General features: G+C 47.4%; 1 protein-coding gene across 2 annotated transcripts in view; it reads right to left on the bottom strand.

Moving 5' to 3' along the window:
- Positions 1-11,204: 11,204 nt before the first annotated feature.
- The window catches only part of LOC147683787 (uncharacterized), a 130,490-nt gene continuing 122,768 nt past the window's right edge, over positions 11,205-18,926 (bottom strand). For both annotated transcript variants that reach the window (XM_086944152.1, XM_086944153.1), the window contains exon 3: positions 11,205-15,163. In XM_086944152.1, coding sequence (XP_086800278.1) covers positions 12,244-13,791 — 1,548 coding nt within the window. In that variant the 5' untranslated portion in view covers positions 13,792-15,163 and the 3' untranslated portion in view covers positions 11,205-12,243. The remainder of the gene's footprint in view (positions 15,164-18,926) is intronic.

The following is an 18,926-nucleotide window of genomic DNA, read 5'->3' as shown; positions in this document are numbered from 1 at the left end:
GGCCTTGAAGACATCCACTGGGATGGCATCTGGACCGGGTGCCTTACCAGAAGGGCTCTCTCTAATAGCGAGGATAACCTCCTCGCATGAGAAAACGATATTGGGCGAAGCCTCTCTCAGGCCCATTATGGTACTATTGAAGGAAGGAGTGGGATCCGTTGGAGATGTTTCGGGAAGACCAGGTTTACTATGCAGCTGTTGGAAATATGCAGCCCAAGTGGCTCCATCGATTGCCAGATCTAACCTTATCTCGGGCATTTTTACCCACGGAAGTGGGGCATTTACAAATTTCCAAAAAGCTGAGGAGTCACGGCTTTCACAAGTTGACAGCAGTGTCTGCCAAGCTTCCGCTTTCAAAAAGTTTTTTCTGCTTTTTATAGCAAGGCGGTACCGAGATCTAGCCTGGCGAATATCGGATGGTGACTTTGGAGTGGAGTGTAAAGCTTTCTTCAAGATTTTTAAGGCTCTTGTACAATCTTTATCGAACCATCCTTTTGGTGTAATGGGACCTGGCTTGAACTGACGGGTAAGTAGCTTTTTTAAACTTTCTTGTATTTTTAAGAAAGCCTTAAGGATTTTTTGGGGATGTTCAATCGGGGACAAACAAGTGTGCACCTCATCCCACCTCAGCTGTAGGAGGTTCTTAAGAAGGATAGCGGGGTTAATTTTTTCCCATTTTAGGGTATAGCCATTTGTTGCCCCTATTGTAATTGGTTGTTCATAGCTTATGGGGTGAGGATGGTAGCGATTAATAGAGGATGGTAGGAGGATGGAAAGGGTTAAGGGATAATGGTCACCGTATATCTGATCAAGTGTATCCCAAGAGGATATCAGAAGCATGCATTTTGGAGAAGAGTACAAAGTCAATGATAGAATTTGTGCCTCTTCCATGAAAAGAAGGTTTAAAGGGTCTCGGTGGGGAACATAATTCATTTGCAAAAGCTAAATTAAAATGTGCTAAAAAATTGTTTAATACCTCCCCTGTTTTGGAGTGCATGAAATGATTGAGAGTATCATCAGTTTCATTTTCACGGGTGGATGAAAACTCACATAGTCCCCTTGGGGCATATTGACAGGTGTAACAATTAAAATCGCCCATAAAGGCAGTGACCCATTCACCCCCACACCGCTCTTTGATAGAAACAACAGCATGGGACAGTTCATTTATTGCTTTCTCCAATCCCTCTGATAGCATGTTGTTATAAAAATTAATTATTAACAGGTTCAGTGATATACCCAGTTGAATAACTATTAATTGATAAGACTCCCTAAATAAATGTTTCTGAACCCTCAGACCCCCAACTACATTAACATATATACTCAGCCCCCCCCCCCCCCTATTTCTTCCTTGCTTACTCTCTAAAGCCGGTGAGTGGAAGGTTTGAAAGCCCATAAGATGTACCGGGGTTTGCACCCATGTCTCCTGAAAACATAAAACTGAGAAAGAACTAACCACATCAAACCAGGTTGGTAAAGCTAGTTTTGTAGAAATGTCGGCCACATTCCAACTAAGGATCTGGATTTCGGAAAGTGTGCCTCGATTCTCTGAGTGGTTATGGACTGTCAGTGTGTTATTTATCTGTTTTACACAAGGTATTGTGGTTAAGGGATCAGAAATAGCCGCCCAACTTTCTGACCCCTTGTCAGCTAACTTAGTGCGTGGAACTACGTTGCTTAAAGATGTTACATTGAAAGTTGAACCAGATACATTTCCCCTTCTCATGGCTATCCACTTCACAAGAGGAGAGTCAATCAGTGTCGTCCAAGCCAGAGAGAGGTGCGTATTGATTATAGCATTGAAAGTTCCACTGGGGTGTAGCAGGTGGCGGACAATAACCATATCCGGTGGAGTCATGTTGAAAAGGAGGGGGAAATGTATTCTCCACTATTCTTGGCCCAAAGGAGTAGGGGTTATATGAGGGTCTATGATACTGGGGGAAAGGGTAGTTATCGTGGCACTGATTAGGGCGGTACGTTTTACGATGCATTAAGGCTTCAGGGTAGAAGTAACTCAGAACTCTGGGTGTAATCGACCCTCTGTTATGGTCTGAGAACCAATCCCTAATGTGCGGAATAACTCTAGAGTCTTTGAAGGTAATAATTACAATATCACCCTCAATATCCTTTGGGCGCACTCAAACCCAGTTTGTTCTTCGCACAGTAATGATTTCACCATTCATGTGAGGTGGCAATGGCCTATTTTTACATAGCCAATAAATGACTTTGTTTTTTAGGCTAGTATGATTTTCACGGGTTCCTGGTGGTAAGGGCAAAACCCCAGTAAGAATAATGACATTATTAGAAGCAGCTGGGGGTAAATCCACATTTCTTTCGCGTGGGGCTTTTGTTGATTTAAATCCATCCTTGTTCTGCACGGGAAGGGTCTTTAGGTTCCCCATTCTAGCTGATTCCATAAGCGAGTTTATTTGAGAAGACTGTGGCTGTGTATTGTGGGACGTCTTTGTTGGAACAATAGGGGCCTTAGTGTTTGCTGCTTTCGCTTTAACAGAAGGGGTTTGTGCAGTGGAAATATTTACTGCAGGTGTTGTTTTGGCCTTATTTGTTGTTTTATCTACCTCCTTTATGATAGTTGGTTTTGATACATCCTTTATTACGGGAGTCTTTAATTTAGGACCTTCCATAAGGGTATCCAGTTGGGCACCTATTCTTTTGACTCTCTCTACTATTGGTAACATTAAAGCTTTCAGAAGGTGTTCCATCGCGTCAACAAAATCTTTCAGAGATGGTGGAACAAAGGAAGGATTTATTTTTCTAGAAGTAGTCATAGCCCCTTCTGCAATTTCGAGTAATTCTTTTCTTAAGGAGTCTTTGGAAGGCAATAGGTTACGGCCGGGACTAGCAGATTTTCCCGTGCCTCTTTTCCTTCGTTTTTTGGGAGGTGAGCGGATGACTTCCTGTTTCTTTTTTATAGAAGAAAGGTTGTTTACAGGCAGATGTTACGATCTACGCGTTTCGGTATTACAAATACCTTGCTCACGATCTGGATCGTGAGCAAGGTATTTGTAATACCGAAACGCGTAGATCGTAACATCTGCCTGAGTCTGTGGAATGTAATGAGAAAATTAAAAAAATTGCAAAATTGACCCGTGGAGTGCGACCCAATTTGTTCCTTCGAGAGGGAACAGTGGCAAATGGATTAGCAGCGTGGTTCAGCTGCAGGGCGCCGCACCCGTTCCGAGCGCTGCACGAGTGGTAAAGGGAACCAGCAATGGAGAATATATATATATATATATATAAAAAAGACAGCCTAAAACATTTTCCAACTGGCAAATCTGCCGCAAAAATACATGAATTAGCATACACCCAGTAGTACTCTCCCAATCCCTACGGAAGAAAGAGCAGTAAACATTTGCATACAACAATGCTTTATTGCCAAAGGAAAACCTGTAATTGCAGGCATTTGCCAGTAGGCTGCATTAGAGTATGAAGAAACAAAGAAAGACTGACACCTTGCCTTTAAGGCATTAGAGTAGGGGTACCGTGCCTTTAAGACCTGAAGACGACCCCCTGCTCCCATGATGCACCACAGGCGGCAGTTGGGTCAGTTCTTTTTGTAGGTGCAAGACACCTGAGTAGATCCGTAGTAACTTTTCATAACATTATGATCATGCTCGTCCGGGGAGGAGGGCGGGAGCTTATGACTTTGATGAGTATACCCCTGGATGAGAACTAGGATTACAGGTAAGTAACTAATCCTTCTCATCCATGGGATACTCATCAATAGTTATAATCTATGAATAGATTAGCAAGCTCATACCCAAAGTCTCGCGCACAAGCAAATAAGTATACATAGATACATGAATAAACTTTACATTTCACATACAACTTTTGCAAATACATTTCTCAATGAGGCCTGTCCCACTCGAGCATCAGCCTGTGTATCTGAATCCAGGCAATAATGGCGGGTAAAGGTATGCACCGACCGCCATGTAGCCGCCTTGCAAATTTCAGAGACTGGAACATTGCGAAGGAGAGCCGTGGTAGAAGCTTTCCCTCCAGTAGAGTGTGCATGAGGTCTACCCTGTAAAGTCTTGTTAGCTAATTGATAAGTCAGAGCTATAAAGGAGACAATCCAGCGAGAAATGGACCTTTTCGAGGCTGACAGACCCGTATTAGTGCTGCCATAATTAACAAAAAGCCGGTCAGACTTCCTAAGTGGAAGGGTTTTAGCCAAGTAAAAGTTCAGAACCCTCCGGAGATCTAGAGAGTGTAAAGACCTCCCCGGAGGAGTGGTAGGTTGAGGAAAAAAGGTAGGCAGGGTGATATATTGGTTGATATGAAAGTCTGAGACTACCTTAGGCAGAAAACCTGGGTGCGTACACAGTCCCACCCTGTTGGCATGAAACACTGTGTAAGGTTCCTTACAACACAGGGCCTGGATTTCACTAACCCTACGGGCAGAGGTAATCGTCACTAAAAACGCGGCTTTCCAGGTCAAGTGCTTTAAAGAAGCCTTATGTATAGGCTCAAAAGGAGCACCCATCAGTTTAGTAAGTACAATGTTAAGCTCCCAGGGAGGGGAGGGGGACCTCACTGGTGGAAACACTTTCCTAAGCCCCTCTAAGAAATCTTAACCATAGCCATAAAGAAGAATGATGTCTGAGAAAGTGACTTCCTATAGGCTGTGATTGCCGCCAAGTGAACCCTGATGGACGGGTACTTGAGGTCTGACTTTGCTAAATACAATAAATAGGGTAGGATCACCTGCTCCTGGCCGTGGATAGGGTCAAGAGAATTGTCAAGACACCATAGGAAAAACCTCTTCCACCTGATAGCATATGACTTCCTAGTGGAGGGTCTCTTGGCTTCTTTGAGAATGTTCATGCAGTCTGCTGGGAGGTCTAGGTGTCCATACTGGATGACCTCAGGAGCCATGCCGTCAAGCGAAGGGACGGAAGGTTGGGGTGAAACACCTTACCCTGGTCCTTGGACAACAAGTCTGGACGGCAAGGAAGTCGCCGGTGCGGGACTTCCGACAGCTGGAGGAGATCCGGGTACCACCACTGGCGTAGCCACTCCAGCGCTCTCAGGATCATCCTGGTGTTGGTCCTGTAGAATTTCTGAATCACCGGCGGGATCAGTGGCAGGGGAGGATAAGCGTACAGCAATGTCTGCGACCAGCTTATCAAAAGTGCATTCCCCCGTGAGCCCTGTTGGGGGAACCTGGACGCGAAGACGGGGCATTTTGCGTTTGCCGCGTCTGCGAACAGGTCTATGTCCGGTTTGCCCCATAGTTGAAATACCTCCTGCGTGACTTCTTGTTGAGCACCCAATCGTACGCTTCTACGAAGTCTCTGCTTAGGCAGTCCGCTTGGAAATTTTGGATTCCTTTTAGATGAACTCCCAAGATGGATAGACCGCTTGCCAAGAGCCGGTGCCAGATGAACTGTGCTTCCAGGGATAAGACTATTGACCTGGTGCCTCCCTGCGTGTTCAGATAGATCATACTTGTTGTGTTGTCCGTCTGAACTTGGAGGTAGCTGGTGCGCAGAGAAATATAAAGAGATTTGAGCGCCAGGTGAACGGCTCGCAGCTCTAGGAAGTTGATGTGATAGCCTTGCTCTACTTCGGACCAGAGGCCTGGACTTGAAGCTGGTCCATATGAGCACTCCAGCCTTGAAGGGAGGCATCCGTGACCACTGACTGAGATGGAGGAGGGCGATGGAAAGGAACTCTCCGGAGAAGATTGGCACATTTCATCCACCATCTGATTGAGTCTCTGGCACCTTGATGAAGAGAAACACGGTCCTCCCAGTGACCTGACCTCTGAGACCATCGGTCCTCGAGAGCCTGCTGCAGAGGCCTCATGTGAAGGCGTGCATTGGGCACGATGTAGATGCACGAGGCCATCGATCCCAGGAGAGAGGACACTTGCCTGGCTGTGAGACTGTGACTGTCCAGCGGAAGAAGACACTTCAGGATCATGGAGGACAACCTCTCCTCCGAAGGACACACGCTTGCCTGCAGAGTCCAGGGAAGCACACAGGCAATGAATCCATTGGGAAGGATTGAGTACTGACTTTTTGAAGTTGACCTGCAACCCCAATGAGTTCATCAGTTTGAGACAGAACGAAAGATGGTTCTGAAGCAGAGCCGGAGTGGAGCTTTTCAACAGCCAATTGTCTAGATAGGGATAGACGAAGATCTTTCTCCTGCGGAGAAAAGCAGCCACCACCGCCATGCACTTGGAGAATGTCCGTGGTGTGGATTTCAAGCCAAATGGAAGAACTCGATACTGGTAGTGATGACGTCAGATCTGAAACCTGAGAAACATTCGGTGCTTTACTGAGACGGGTATGTGAAAGTAAGCGTCCTGCAGGTCGATGGCACACATCTAGTCTCGTTGATGAAGATGCTGGAAGATCTGGTGCAGGGCAAGCATGCAGAATTTTTCTTTTTTGATGGATCTGTTCAGCAGTCGTAGGTCTAGAATGGGCCTGTATTCTTGCACTGCGCCTCATTTTTGTACCAGAAAATAGTGGGAGTAGACTCCTTGATTTTTCTGCAGGGAAGGAACCTCCTCTATGGCCTTCTTTTTGAGGAGGACAGAGACTTCATCCTGCAGCAGTTGATCGTGGAATCGGGGAAGGCGCTTTGTTTGAAGGAAGACTTGCGGAGGGGGGGGACTTGAACCTCAGCAAGTAACTATGCTGCACAATATTCAGCACCCCTCTGTCCTTTGTTATGGATCTCCACTCTTCCAGATGTTGAGAAACACTCCCTCCCACCGGAGTGGCGAACAGTTGTGGAGGAAGCAACAGCTCAGGGCTTGGGAGGCTCCTTGGAGGTAGACTGCTGTTTATTATTGTTGTCTCTGCCTCTGCCAGGTCGTCTCTGCTGGAACTGGGTTTTCTGCTGTGGCTGAGATGACCATTGAGGGGGTTGAACCCTCTGCTGGAAGACCGCTTGTCCCCCTGGCGAAAGCGTTTTTTAAATTCCTTACCCTTCTCCAAACCCACAGCTTTAACAGTGTCCATTTCCGATTTAATTTTGGTCATTTTGTGTGTGAACCAAAGAGAGAGGTACCATTAAAAGAGAGGTTCAAGATCTTCTTCGGAGCATCCGGCTTGAGGCCTGTTAGGCGGAGCCAAGCCGAACGCCGTGAGCAGATTCCATGGGAGTAGCCATGGGCCGCAAGTTCAGAAGCATCCGCTGCAGCACTGATGACATGGTTGGCAACGAGCCCTCCCTCCTGCAGGATTTTGACGAAGTCCTGTCGATCTTCCTTAGGCAGCTTTTCTGTGAAGCGAGTGAGGGAGTCCCAGAGGGACCGATCGTACCTTCTGAGGAGGGCACTCGTCCCCTTCATATAGGAAGCAGAGGTGTTGCATACCTTTCTGCCAAACAAATCCATGAGTTTGCTGTCCTTTTCTGGGGGTACCGAGGATAAGGTAGAAGCCGAATGGGACTACATGGCAGCCGCCACGATAATTGAGTCAGCTGGTGGAACAGATCTGAGGAACAAGGGGTCCTTTGCGGGAGCCTTGTACTTCTTGGCGATTCTATATGGAACCGAACCTACCACCGCAGGTATGAGAAAGGTAGCCATCGCCGGTTCAAGGAAGCCAGGCACCAGAGGTCTGGGCACTGTCCAATGATGAAGGGTATCAAAAATTATAGAGGTGGATACCACAGGAGTATGCAGAGAGATATTAAGTTTCTTTGCTCCCCTGCCGAGCACGTCTGTTAACGTTGCGATGTCATCAATCGGTGAGACTCGAGAGGGAGGAGTAGAAGAGAAGGTCGGAGAATAGTCTCGGACCGTTGATCTCGTGGAAGATAACCAATTTGAAGATCTTGTGCGTCGTCTCTTATGGGGCCTGTCAGGATGACGGCTGTGCCGATCCCTGGATCTAGACCGATGCCTAGACGGAGATCTTGGTCTAGGGTGAGATCATGGCCTGGTAGATGTACTTGGCCGTGCTGGAGAGTGTGATCTGGCAGGAGATCTCGGTCTGTGTGAGGGTCGTTGCCTCCGAGGTGGAGACTTAGATGGCCTGGCCGGAGTACTTGTCCTTGGAGCAGACGGTGAGAATGTGCGTGAGTAATCAGAGCCCAGACTACTGCGACCGCCCAATACAGCCCCCTGAGAACGGTGAGATGACACACTGCGTGATCTGTCTGCAGATCTGGGGGAAGCCTTTGGAGAGATTTCCACGGTGTTCAACCCAGGAGATGACGATCTGTCTCCTGATGACCTGGATCCAGGTGACTCCACAATGACCGTGACCTGTTCCCTCGACGGCAAAAGCTTCGACGCCGAAGACGTCTGTGTGACCAATGGCGTCGAGCGAGGTCTTGATGCTCTCGACGTCGATCGCCCACGCTATGGGGACCTCGACTGCGTTCTTCGGAGTCGAGCCGGTGACCTCAACCTTGACCTTCCTCGGCGTCGAGTCGATGGAGAGCCTTCATGACGTCGTGTCGACGACGACCTCCTTCGACGCCGTGTCGAAGTGTAGTGTAGTGTAGTTCCTATATTCCCAATAGGCATCTGCGCATTGGAATAATATAGACACCAGTATAGACCAGGGACTGAGGTCACCTAGGTCTCTGTTGACTATATTAGACTTAAGTTTTTGCCAGCTAGCTCAGAGGTCACTAGAAACGTTCTCGAATGTGCAAGAGGGTCTTACGTCTCCTACTTAGACGGTTTAAAATATATACAGCAATAAAATACTAACTTCCTCGACTTGTGCTTCTAAGTTACGCCTACCCCGGTGTACCTAACCTAAGCCTAGTACTGGGTTGAAGTAAGTGAGAAGTACCTGAAGTTAAATCGTTTTGCTAAAAGTTTAAAATGAAAACCAAGAATTCTCTCAGAGTCCAATCAGCTCCATACCTTATCTAGAATGCGGGAGGACTTGTATCTCTCTCGGTACTCGACCTCCCGGCGGCCTGCGAGAGCAGACGGGAAACACCGGAGCTGGATTTCTCGGCTGGAGAAAAGACAGTGTCTTTTCCAGTGCGTCGGACAGGAGGGTCACCTTCCTTCCGCTTCAGTAGGACATCGGGCGTGAAGTCTGTCGCTCTGCTCCAGGAATACCACCGTGTGTCTTATTGGAAAACCTGGGCATATTTATACTAAACAGGTGCCTGGATTGACGTCAAGAGGTGGACATGCAAACGTCAATGTAGACATGTTAACGTCAATGTAGACATGTTAACGTCAATGTAGATATGTTAACGTATATATTAACGTCAAGGTAGATACATTAACGTCAATATAGACTTATTAACGTCAAGGGTGGACATATTAACGTCACTATAGGCACGAAGTGCGTTTATACCTCCATGGGTCGGGTACAAATCAATACTGAAGCCGTGGGTAAAAATCCCCTGGGGCTACAGTGGGTTGATTTTGTCTCAGAGCCAGTTTTGTACTTTCTAGGGGCCTGGTGGAAGAGGAGCCGCCATTTTAGGAGTACGTCGACTCTTACTTGATATGGGATTGATTCTAATGTCCGCATAGGGGTTTGAATGATTGAATCCGTTATCGGGCATGAATCGGGTAATTTAGATTAGGGACCTAGATAAGAACATGACAGCGACCCTTCATGATGTCACCTCGACGTCGACCTCCTCGATGTCGAATGGTGAGATCTTGAAGACCCTCGCGACGGCGGCACGCCAGCCAGTGGCAATCTAGAAGCCATCATAGCTCTCAACGCGGACCCCCTCGGGGCGGCGGAGAGTGTCTCGACGTTGACTGAAGCCTCGACATCGACGGAGACTTGGACATGCCAGCAGCCACAGACTTCGAGCCCGAAGTGTGGCGTCTTGACGCCAACTTACGTGGATGCGGCGGAGACACTTGACGTCGCAATGGTGATCCAGAAGAGCGTCTGGGCCTCTTCGACGGCGACTTCGACGGAGATCTTCGTCCTTCCTTCCTCTTTCTGGAGGCAGGAGAGGCGGAACGTCGCTCTTTTTGGCCATGCTTGCTGGAAGAAGACAACCTTGGGACTCCATGGCCACCCACCTGATGACTTTTGTCTTTCTCCAACATGGCATGAAGGCTGATCCGTTCACTGTCACGAAGAGTCCGCCTAGAGAACTTCTGACAGTGGTAGCACTGGTCTGGGTTGTGTGCACATGGAAGGCACACAATGCACACATAGTGTGGGTCAGCCAGTGCCATCTTCTTGTCACAAGAAGGACACTTCCGGAATAAAGCAGGCATTCCGACAGGAACTTTTCGTGGAATACCACAAAAAACAAAGTAGAAGCCTTAATAAGCCAGAAGATGTCGAATTTTCTGAAGAAATGCACTCAAATAACTATTTCAGTCAAAAACTGAAGAGCTCAAGCTTCAGGATCCTCACAGAAGGAGCCGGAAAAAAGAACTGACCCAACTGCCACCTGTGGTGCATCATGGGAACAGGGGGCCGCCTTCAGGTCTTAAAGGCACGGTACCCCTAACTCTAATGCCTTAAAGGCAAGGTGTCAGTCTTTCTTTGTTTCTTTAAACTCTACTGCAGCCTACTGGCAAATGCCTGCAATTACAGGTTTTCCTATGGCAATAAAGCATTGTTGTATGCAAATGTTTACTGCTCTCTTTCTTCCTTAGGGGTTGGGAGAGTACTACTGGGTGTATGCTAATTTGAGTAATTTTGCGGCAGATTTGCCAGTTGGAAAATGTTTTAGGCTGCAAATATATGTTTTCATATATATATACACATATATTTTATATGTATTTTCTATATGCTCCGGGATCCCGCACATAGGCGGGGATTATTCATAGATTATGACTATTGATGAGTATCCCCTGGATGAGAACTGGTTTGTTATGTTTTCCTGCTGTTGAATATTATCTAATTCTCTGTGGTGAACTCCGCTCGCAGAGTTTTCCATACTCCTAAAAACTCTGCAACGTGGAGCGTAGCAAGGTTTTTTTCCACGCTCGTGCTCTTCAACGTCATGTGGTGGAGCGAAGAAAATCCACCTCCAGATGAGATTATTCCTTGCTCGCGCTAGCCACGGTCTAGTTGGCGAGCAAAATCAACTTCCTGGTGAGATGTCAAAAGCGGGTAGTCGGATTTCTCAATGCGACAGGTCGCGGCATGTCACAACCACTTGCGTTCAGAAACCTTCCTTCGCACTGACAAAGCTGCCGCTCGAGTAGAAGCAGCTGCACCCTCTTGCACTGCACATGGTGCCATTCACGATAATTTTTACAGGGCGGGAAACAACGGGAGATCAAAATCACCACATAGGCATGACCATTACGCACTCCGCTGTTCGCAGAACTCCGCGTAGAGCGCCAAAGGTTTTTTTTTTTACACTTTGTGGACTTCATTTAGGAACTCCCCCTAGGCTTAATCTTATCATGAAAATCTAGATTTCAGTCATATGTTAAGAAACAAGGGTGAGTAGAAACCTTTTGGGTGGAGAACATTTAAGACATTAATATTGTGAATTTTTTGGTTATTAGTTGATTTTTGCAAGCACTAACACTTCTCTGTGACAAGTAAAGATCTTCAGAGGTTGCTAACTTTCAGATACTCAAATTGTGAATTTTGTTGCAATAAAAAAAAATTTAAAGGCCTGAAATTTCTTTGGAGGGTGCATGCGGGCAGCCTAATTTATCCTGCAAGAGTTTCTTGATTAATCCTATTGCAACTACAATATGTGCTCTCTCATGTAAAGTAAGGCTCTTAGAAGCTTTTCTGCAACTCCAGATACGCCTTACTTTTCACCTGGTGTGGATGTATTTCTCAGGTTTAGTGAGATCTCCTTTCTGAGTATCACGTTTCTGGCTTTCCCTCCTGTATTAGGCTTTAGTCCAGTGTGAATTCTCTCATATGAAGTGACATTGTATTCGTGATTAAACCTTATCTGACATTCAGAACACACAAGGATTTTTTCTCCCGTGTGAGTTCGCTTATCACAAGTGAGAAGTAATTTGTAACCAAAACTTTGCTTGCATTTCGAGCACTCGTAAGGTTTTTCCCCCAGAGTGGGATCTCTCATGAAGCATAACACTTTCAGATTCAAGCTTTTTGGCATAAGGATTTTCTCCAGTGTGGAGTTTCTCATGGTGAGATAGCAATTTTCTTTGCAGCTTTTCTGGCATTCAGAGCACTCATAAGGTTTTTCATTAGTATGGAGTCGCTTATGGTTAGTGAGGCTGTGCCTATCAAATAGTGTGCATCAAATAGTTAATGGTGTGTTTTCTTATGGCGCTTGTAACCATCTCTACCTCTGAATCTTTTCTGACATTTAGAGCATTGATAATTCTTTTTCCCCAGTGTGGATTCTCACATGTTCAGTGAGATCAGATTTTTGGCTGAAACATTTCTGGCATTCGGAGCACTGATAAGGTTTTTCCCCAGTGTGGGTTCTTATATGGTGAGTGAGCTGGATTTTTGTTGTGAAACATTTGTGGCATTCAGAGCACTGATAAGGTTTTTCCCCAGTGTGGGTTCTTATATGGTGAGTGAGCTGGATTTTTGTTGTGAAACATTTGTGGCATTCAGAGCACTGATAAGGTTTTTCCCCAGTGTGGGTTCTTATATGATTAATGAGACTGATTTTATGGCTGAAACATTTTTTGCATTCAGAGCACTGATAAGGTTTTTCCCCAGTGTGGGATCTTATATGCTGAGTGAGTTTGCTATTTTCACTGAAACATTTGTCGCATTCAGTGCACTGATAACTTTTTACCCAACTGTGGATCCTTGTATGTCTAGTGAGCCCACTATTGTCACTGAAACATTTCTGGCATTCAGAGCACTGATAAGGTTTTTCCCCAGTGTGGGATCTTATATGCTGAGTGAGACTGGGTTGGTCTCTGAAACATTTCTGACATTCAGAGCACTGATAAGGTTTTTCCCCAGTGTGGGTTCTTATATGCTGAGTGAGACTGAATTTGACTCTGAAACATTTCTGACATTCAGAGCACTCATAAGGTTTTTCCCCAGTGTGGGTTCTTATATGTCGAGAAAGATCTCTGTTGATACTGAAACATTTCTGGCATTCAGAGCACTGAAAAGGTTTTTCCCCAGTGTGGGTTTTTATATGCCGTGTGAGATGTCTTTTTTCATTGAAACATTTTTGACATTCGGAGCACTGAAAAGGTTTTTCCCCAGTGTGGATCTTTGTATGTCGTGTGAGCTCTCTTTTTACAACAAAACATTTCTGGCATTCAGAGCACTGATAAGGTTTATCCCCAGTGTGGCCTCTTATATGCCGAGTGAGACTGGTTCTGTCACTGAAACATTTCTGGCATTCAGAGCACTGATAAGGTTTATCCCCAGTGTGGCCTCTTATATGCTGAGTGAGCATGGTTTTGTAACTGAAACATTTCTGGCATTCAGAGCACTGATAAGGTTTTTCCCCAGTGTGGGTTATTACATGTTGAGAAAGATGTTGTTTGGAACGAAACCTTTTCTGGCATTCAGAGCACTGATAAGGTTTTTCCATAGAGTGGGCCATTACATGTCGAGAAAGATGTTGTTTGTGACAAAACCTTTTCTGGCATTCAGAGCACTGATAAGGTTTTTCCCCAGAGTGGATTCTCATATGTCTAGTGAAATAATATTTACGGTTGAAACTTTTTTGGCATTTAGCGCATTGGTAAGGTTTTTCCACAGAGTGGGTTAATGCATGTCCAATTAGAATTGGTTTGGAACGAAATCTTTGCTGGCATTCAGAGCACTGATAAGGTTTTTCCCCAGTGTGGATTCTCATATGCTCAGTGAGATGAGATTTACGGCTGAAACTTTTTAGGCATTCAGAGCACTGAGAGAGGGTTTTCCCAGTGTGCATTCTCTCAAATTCAGTGAGATGAGATTTATGGCTGAATCTTTTTTGGCACAGGTAACTTTTTTCTGCAACTTGGGTTATTTTGCTTTGATTGAGGCGGGTTTGAACACTGAATTTGTTCTCACAGCCTGTCTTTTTATAAAGTGTATGCCTAGAGTTATTATCTCTACGTTTAGTTTTCTCTTGCTTATATACCACAGTAAGAGTGAACTCGATTTTAGAGTCGGGCTTGTTCAGATAATGTTCAACACTTATCTCTAAAAGAAATTGTGTGTAATCTTCTTAACACTTGAATTGAGCAAAATATGTCCGGATGCAGCCCTGTAACACCTGTCGAAATGTTTATAGCAGATAATAGTCGTTAGCTATTGGCCTCTCCGGCAGCAACTAATTTTGTGACTGAAGTTTCTCAAATCTATTTGTATAGGTTCTTAGCAATGCAGTGATAAGGGGTTAGTCTGATATTTAATGATTAAACTGAGAAGTCCCTTTTTGCACTGACGTAATGGCAGTAACTGCGGACATTAAAACATGCACAGAACTATTGTGGATCATTAGTCGCAGAACATCAGCTCCTTTTACCCTTTCTTTGTTTGGTGTAAGGTTACGGTTTGTAGTTCTGAAGACGAGAATTTATTTACATTAGCTATAGCGCAACAGTGCTCATTTAATCAGTTTTACATATCACTCCTGCACAACAGATAATGTTGAGGCGATTTACATAGAATTACAGAACAGTACACAATAAAAAGGAAACAATCTGAGATGGTCATGAACACCATAAAGTGGTGGATTTTTAGGGTTTTCGCCAGAGTGAGCAGAGTGGGTCGAGGTGTTGTATCCCGAGGCAGACAGTCTCAAACTTGCGTAACTGGTTAAAAACGGTTGTTGAACAAAGGTGATTTTCCAATCTTCTGGTTGTTAGCGTGTCAGCTTCAGAGTCTTCTTTCAGCGTCTTTTCTTTGATGGTCTGCAGAAGAAACCTTTTGTTATAACTTTCTTTTACGCAGTGTGTGCTTCCTCTCTGGAATTACATGATGCTTTAGATGAACGTTATTCAGTCAGGCTGAGGCAATTGGTCTTTCTGATAATATTTCAGATGAGGATGCTGTGATTGGTCTTTCTGGCATTATTTCCGAAGCTGTGTGCACAGATATGACTTTGCTCTGGGTAAATGAAATGCAAAATTATAGACTTCACTTACAGGAATAGTACTTTCCTCAGCTCCCACTTCCTCGCCACACCTAGGTTTTGGAAATTGATTAAACTTAGAATGCTGGATGTGCTTCAGCTTTTCAAAATAATCCTTCTTATGGCACTATCATTCAGTTGCCTGGTGCTAAATCTTGTTTTCTTCGTCCATAATTTCAATCACCTATAGTAGTAAAATTAAATAGTTAATACATGTAAATTTCCCCAAAAATAATATACAAGCAAAATCAATGCAGAATTGCAGAATTTAGAAAGTGTTGAGCTGTTCTTCAGACAGAGCAGAGTGTAGAATGGTAGCATGAGAGAACTTGGATGTAGGAGTGAGGATTTGTAGATTTTTCAACATTTTATTAAACTCACAAAGGATACCTGTACCCTAAGGCAGAAATTAAAGACATATGGACTGGAACCAAAGAGATATTTAAACAAGCATTTGCAATGCAATAGGTCTCGCAGCAATAAAGTTTGAGTTATTGGCATTGTATATGACAATGTGTTGCATTACATTTTTAGCAAAGTCGGTATTGGTGTATAAAGATGATTTGCAAGATGATAGCTGTTGCAAAATATTAAGCAATGTTGGCAATATTATTATATTATAATAATATTGTAAGTTACTGTTGTACTTATAAGCATTTTGGTAGTGCATAGTGATGTTGTGCTGCCACTGAGTGATGCTGTGGTGATAGGATAGATAGAGGGAGGGCGAGAGAGAGATAGAGGGAGGGCGAGAGAGAGAGATAGAGGGAGGGCGAGAGAGAGAGATAGAGGGAGGGCGAGAGAGAGAGATAGAGGGAGGGCGAGAGAGAGAGATAGAGGGAGGGCGAGAGAGAGAGATAGAGGGAGGGCGAGAGAGAGAGATAGAGGGAGGGCGAGAGAGAGAGATAGAGGGAGGGCGAGAGAGAGAGATAGAGGGAGGGCGAGAGAGAGAGATAGAGGGAGGGCGCGAGAGAGAGATAGAGGGAGGGCGAGAGAGAGATAGAGGGAGGGCGAGAGAGAGATAGAGGGAGGGCGAGAGAGAGATAGAGGGAGGGCGAGAGAGAGATAGAGGGAGGGCGAGAGAGAGATAGAGGGAGGGCGAGAGAGAGATAGAGGGAGGGCGAGAGAGAGATAGAGGGAGGGCGAGAGAGAGATAGAGGGAGGGCGAGAGAGAGATAGAGGGAGGGCGAGAGAGAGATAGAGGGAGGGCGAGAGAGAGATAGAGGGAGGGCGAGAGAGAGATAGAGGGAGGGCGAGAGAGAGATAGAGGGAGGGCGAGAGAGAGATAGAGGGAGGGCGAGAGAGAGATAGAGGGAGGGCGAGAGAGAGATAGAGGGAGGGCGAGAGAGAGATAGAGGGAGGGCGAGAGAGAGATAGAGGGAGGGCGAGAGAGAGATAGAGGGAGGGCGAGAGAGAGATAGAGGGAGGGCGAGAGAGAGATAGAGGGAGGGCGAGAGAGAGATAGAGGGAGGGCGAGAGAGAGATAGAGGGAGGGCGAGAGAGAGATAGAGGGAGGGCGAGAGAGAGATAGAGGGAGGGCGAGAGAGAGATAGAGGGAGGGCGAGAGAGAGATAGAGGGAGGGCGAGAGAGAGATAGAGGGAGGGCGAGAGAGAGATAGAGGGAGGGCGAGAGAGAGATAGAGGGAGGGCGAGAGAGAGATAGAGGGAGGGCGAGAGAGAGATAGAGGGAGGGAGGGCGAGAGAGAGATAGAGGGAGGGAGGGCGAGAGAGAGATAGAGGGAGGGAGGGCGAGAGAGAGATAGAGGGAGGGAGGGCGAGAGAGAGATAGAGGTGGGGCGAGAGAGAGATAGAGGTGGGGCGAGAGATGGATAGAGGTGGGGCGAGAGATGGATGGAGTGTGGGGCGAGAGATGGATGGAGTGTGGGGCGAGAGATGGATGGAGTGTGGGGCGAGAGATGGATGGAGTGTGGGGCGAGAGATGGATGGAGTGTGGGGCGAGAGATGGATGGAGTGTGGGGCGAGAGATGGATGGAGTGTGGGGCGAGAGATGGATGGAGTGTGGGGCGAGAGATGGATGGAGTGTGGGGCGAGAGATGGATGGAGTGTGGGGCGAGAGATGGATGGAGTGTGGGGCGAGAGATGGATGGAGTGTGGGGCGAGAGATGGATGGAGTGTGGGGCGAGAGATGGATGGAGTGTGGGGCGAGAGATGGATGGAGTGTGGGGCGAGAGATGGATGGAGTGTGGGGCGAGAGATGGATGGAGTGTGGGGCGAGAGATGGATGGAGTGTGGGGCGAGAGATGGATGGAGTGTGGGGCGAGAGATGGATGGAGTGTGGGGCGAGAGATGGATGGAGTGTGGGGCGAGAGATGGATGGAGTGTGGGGCGAGAGATGGATGGAGTGTGGGGCGAGAGATGGATGGAGTGTGGGGCGAGAGATGGATGGAGTGTGGGGCGAGAGATGGATGGAGTGTGGGGCGAGAGATGGATGGAGTGTGGGGCGAGAGATGGATGGAGTGTGGGGCGAGAGATGGATGGAGTGTGGGGCGAGAGATGGATGGAGTGTGGGGCGAGAGATGGATGGAGTGTGGGGCGAGAGATGGATGGAGTGTGGGGCGAGAGATGGATGGAGTGTGGGGCGAGAGATGGATGGAGTGTGGGGCGAGAGATGGATGGAGTGTGGGGCGAGAGATGGATGGAGTGTGGGGCGAGAGATGGATGGAGTGTGGGGCGAGAGATGGATGGAGTGTGGGGCGAGAGATGGATGGAGTGTGGGGCGAGAGATGGATGGAGTGTGGGGCGAGAGATGGATGGAGTGTGGGGCGAGAGATGGATGGAGTCTGGGGCGAGAGATGGATGGAGTCTGGGGCGAGAGATGGATGGAGTGTGGGGCGAGAGATGGATGGAGTGTGGGGCGAGAGATGGATGGAGTGTGGGGCGAGAGATGGATGGAGTGTGGGGCGAGAGATGGATGGAGTGTGGGGCGAGAGATGGATGGAGTGTGGGGCGAGAGATGGATGGAGTGTGGGGCGAGAGATGGATGGAGTGTGGGGCGAGAGATGGATGGAGTGTGGGGCGAGAGATGGATGGAGTGTGGGGCGAGAGATGGATGGAGTGTGGGGCGAGAGATGGATGGAGTGTGGGGCGAGAGATGGATGGAGTGTGGGGCGAGAGATGGATGGAGTGTGGGGCGAGAGATGGATGGAGTGTGGGGCGAGAGATGGATGGAGTGTGGGGCGAGAGATGGATGGAGTGTGGGGCGAGAGATGGATGGAGTGTGGGGCGAGAGATGGATGGAGTGTGGGGCGAGAGATGGATGGAGTGTGGGGCGAGAGATGGATGGAGTGTGGGGCGAGAGCTGGATGGAGTGTGGGGCGAGAGCTGGATGGAGTGTGGGGCGAGAGCTGGATGGAGTGTGGGGCGAGAGATGGATGGAGTGTGGGGCGAGAGATGGATGGAGTGTGGGGCGAGAGATGGATGGAGTGTGGGGCGAGAGATGGATGGAGTGTGGGGCGAGAGATGGATGGAGTGTGGGGCGAGAGATGGATGGAGTGTGGGGCGAGAGATGGATGGAGTGTGGGGCGAGAGATGGATGGAGTGTGGGGCGAGAGATGGATGGAGTGTGGGGCGAGAGATGGATGGAGTGTGGGGCGAGAGATGGATGGAGTGTGGGGCGAGAGATGGATGGAGTGTGGGGCGAGAGATGGATGGAGTGTGGGGCGAGAGATGGATGGAGTGTGGGGCGAGAGATGGATGGAGTGTGGGGCGAGAGATGGATGGGTCTACAAAGTACTCAGGTGCCTGCTGTGCCACCAGGGATGGTGTCAGCCTGACAGTCTATCTAAGTTGAAGGGACATCACCGGCAGGCTGTATTACTTAATGGAGAAGCTGTATACCTGTCCTGAAGAGCCTAGAAGTCTGCCTAGAAGCCTGCCTGCCTGGTAAGAAAGGGAAGGGAGCTTGACTATCCAGCAGGAGGACAAGG

The sequence above is a fragment of the Lissotriton vulgaris genome, chromosome 11 (assembly GCF_964263255.1).
Source record: "Lissotriton vulgaris chromosome 11, aLisVul1.2, whole genome shotgun sequence".
Classification (NCBI taxonomy): domain Eukaryota; kingdom Metazoa; phylum Chordata; class Amphibia; order Caudata; family Salamandridae; genus Lissotriton; species Lissotriton vulgaris.
The sequence above is the reverse complement of the archived record's forward strand: the minus strand, read 5'-3'. Positions and strand labels throughout refer to the sequence as shown.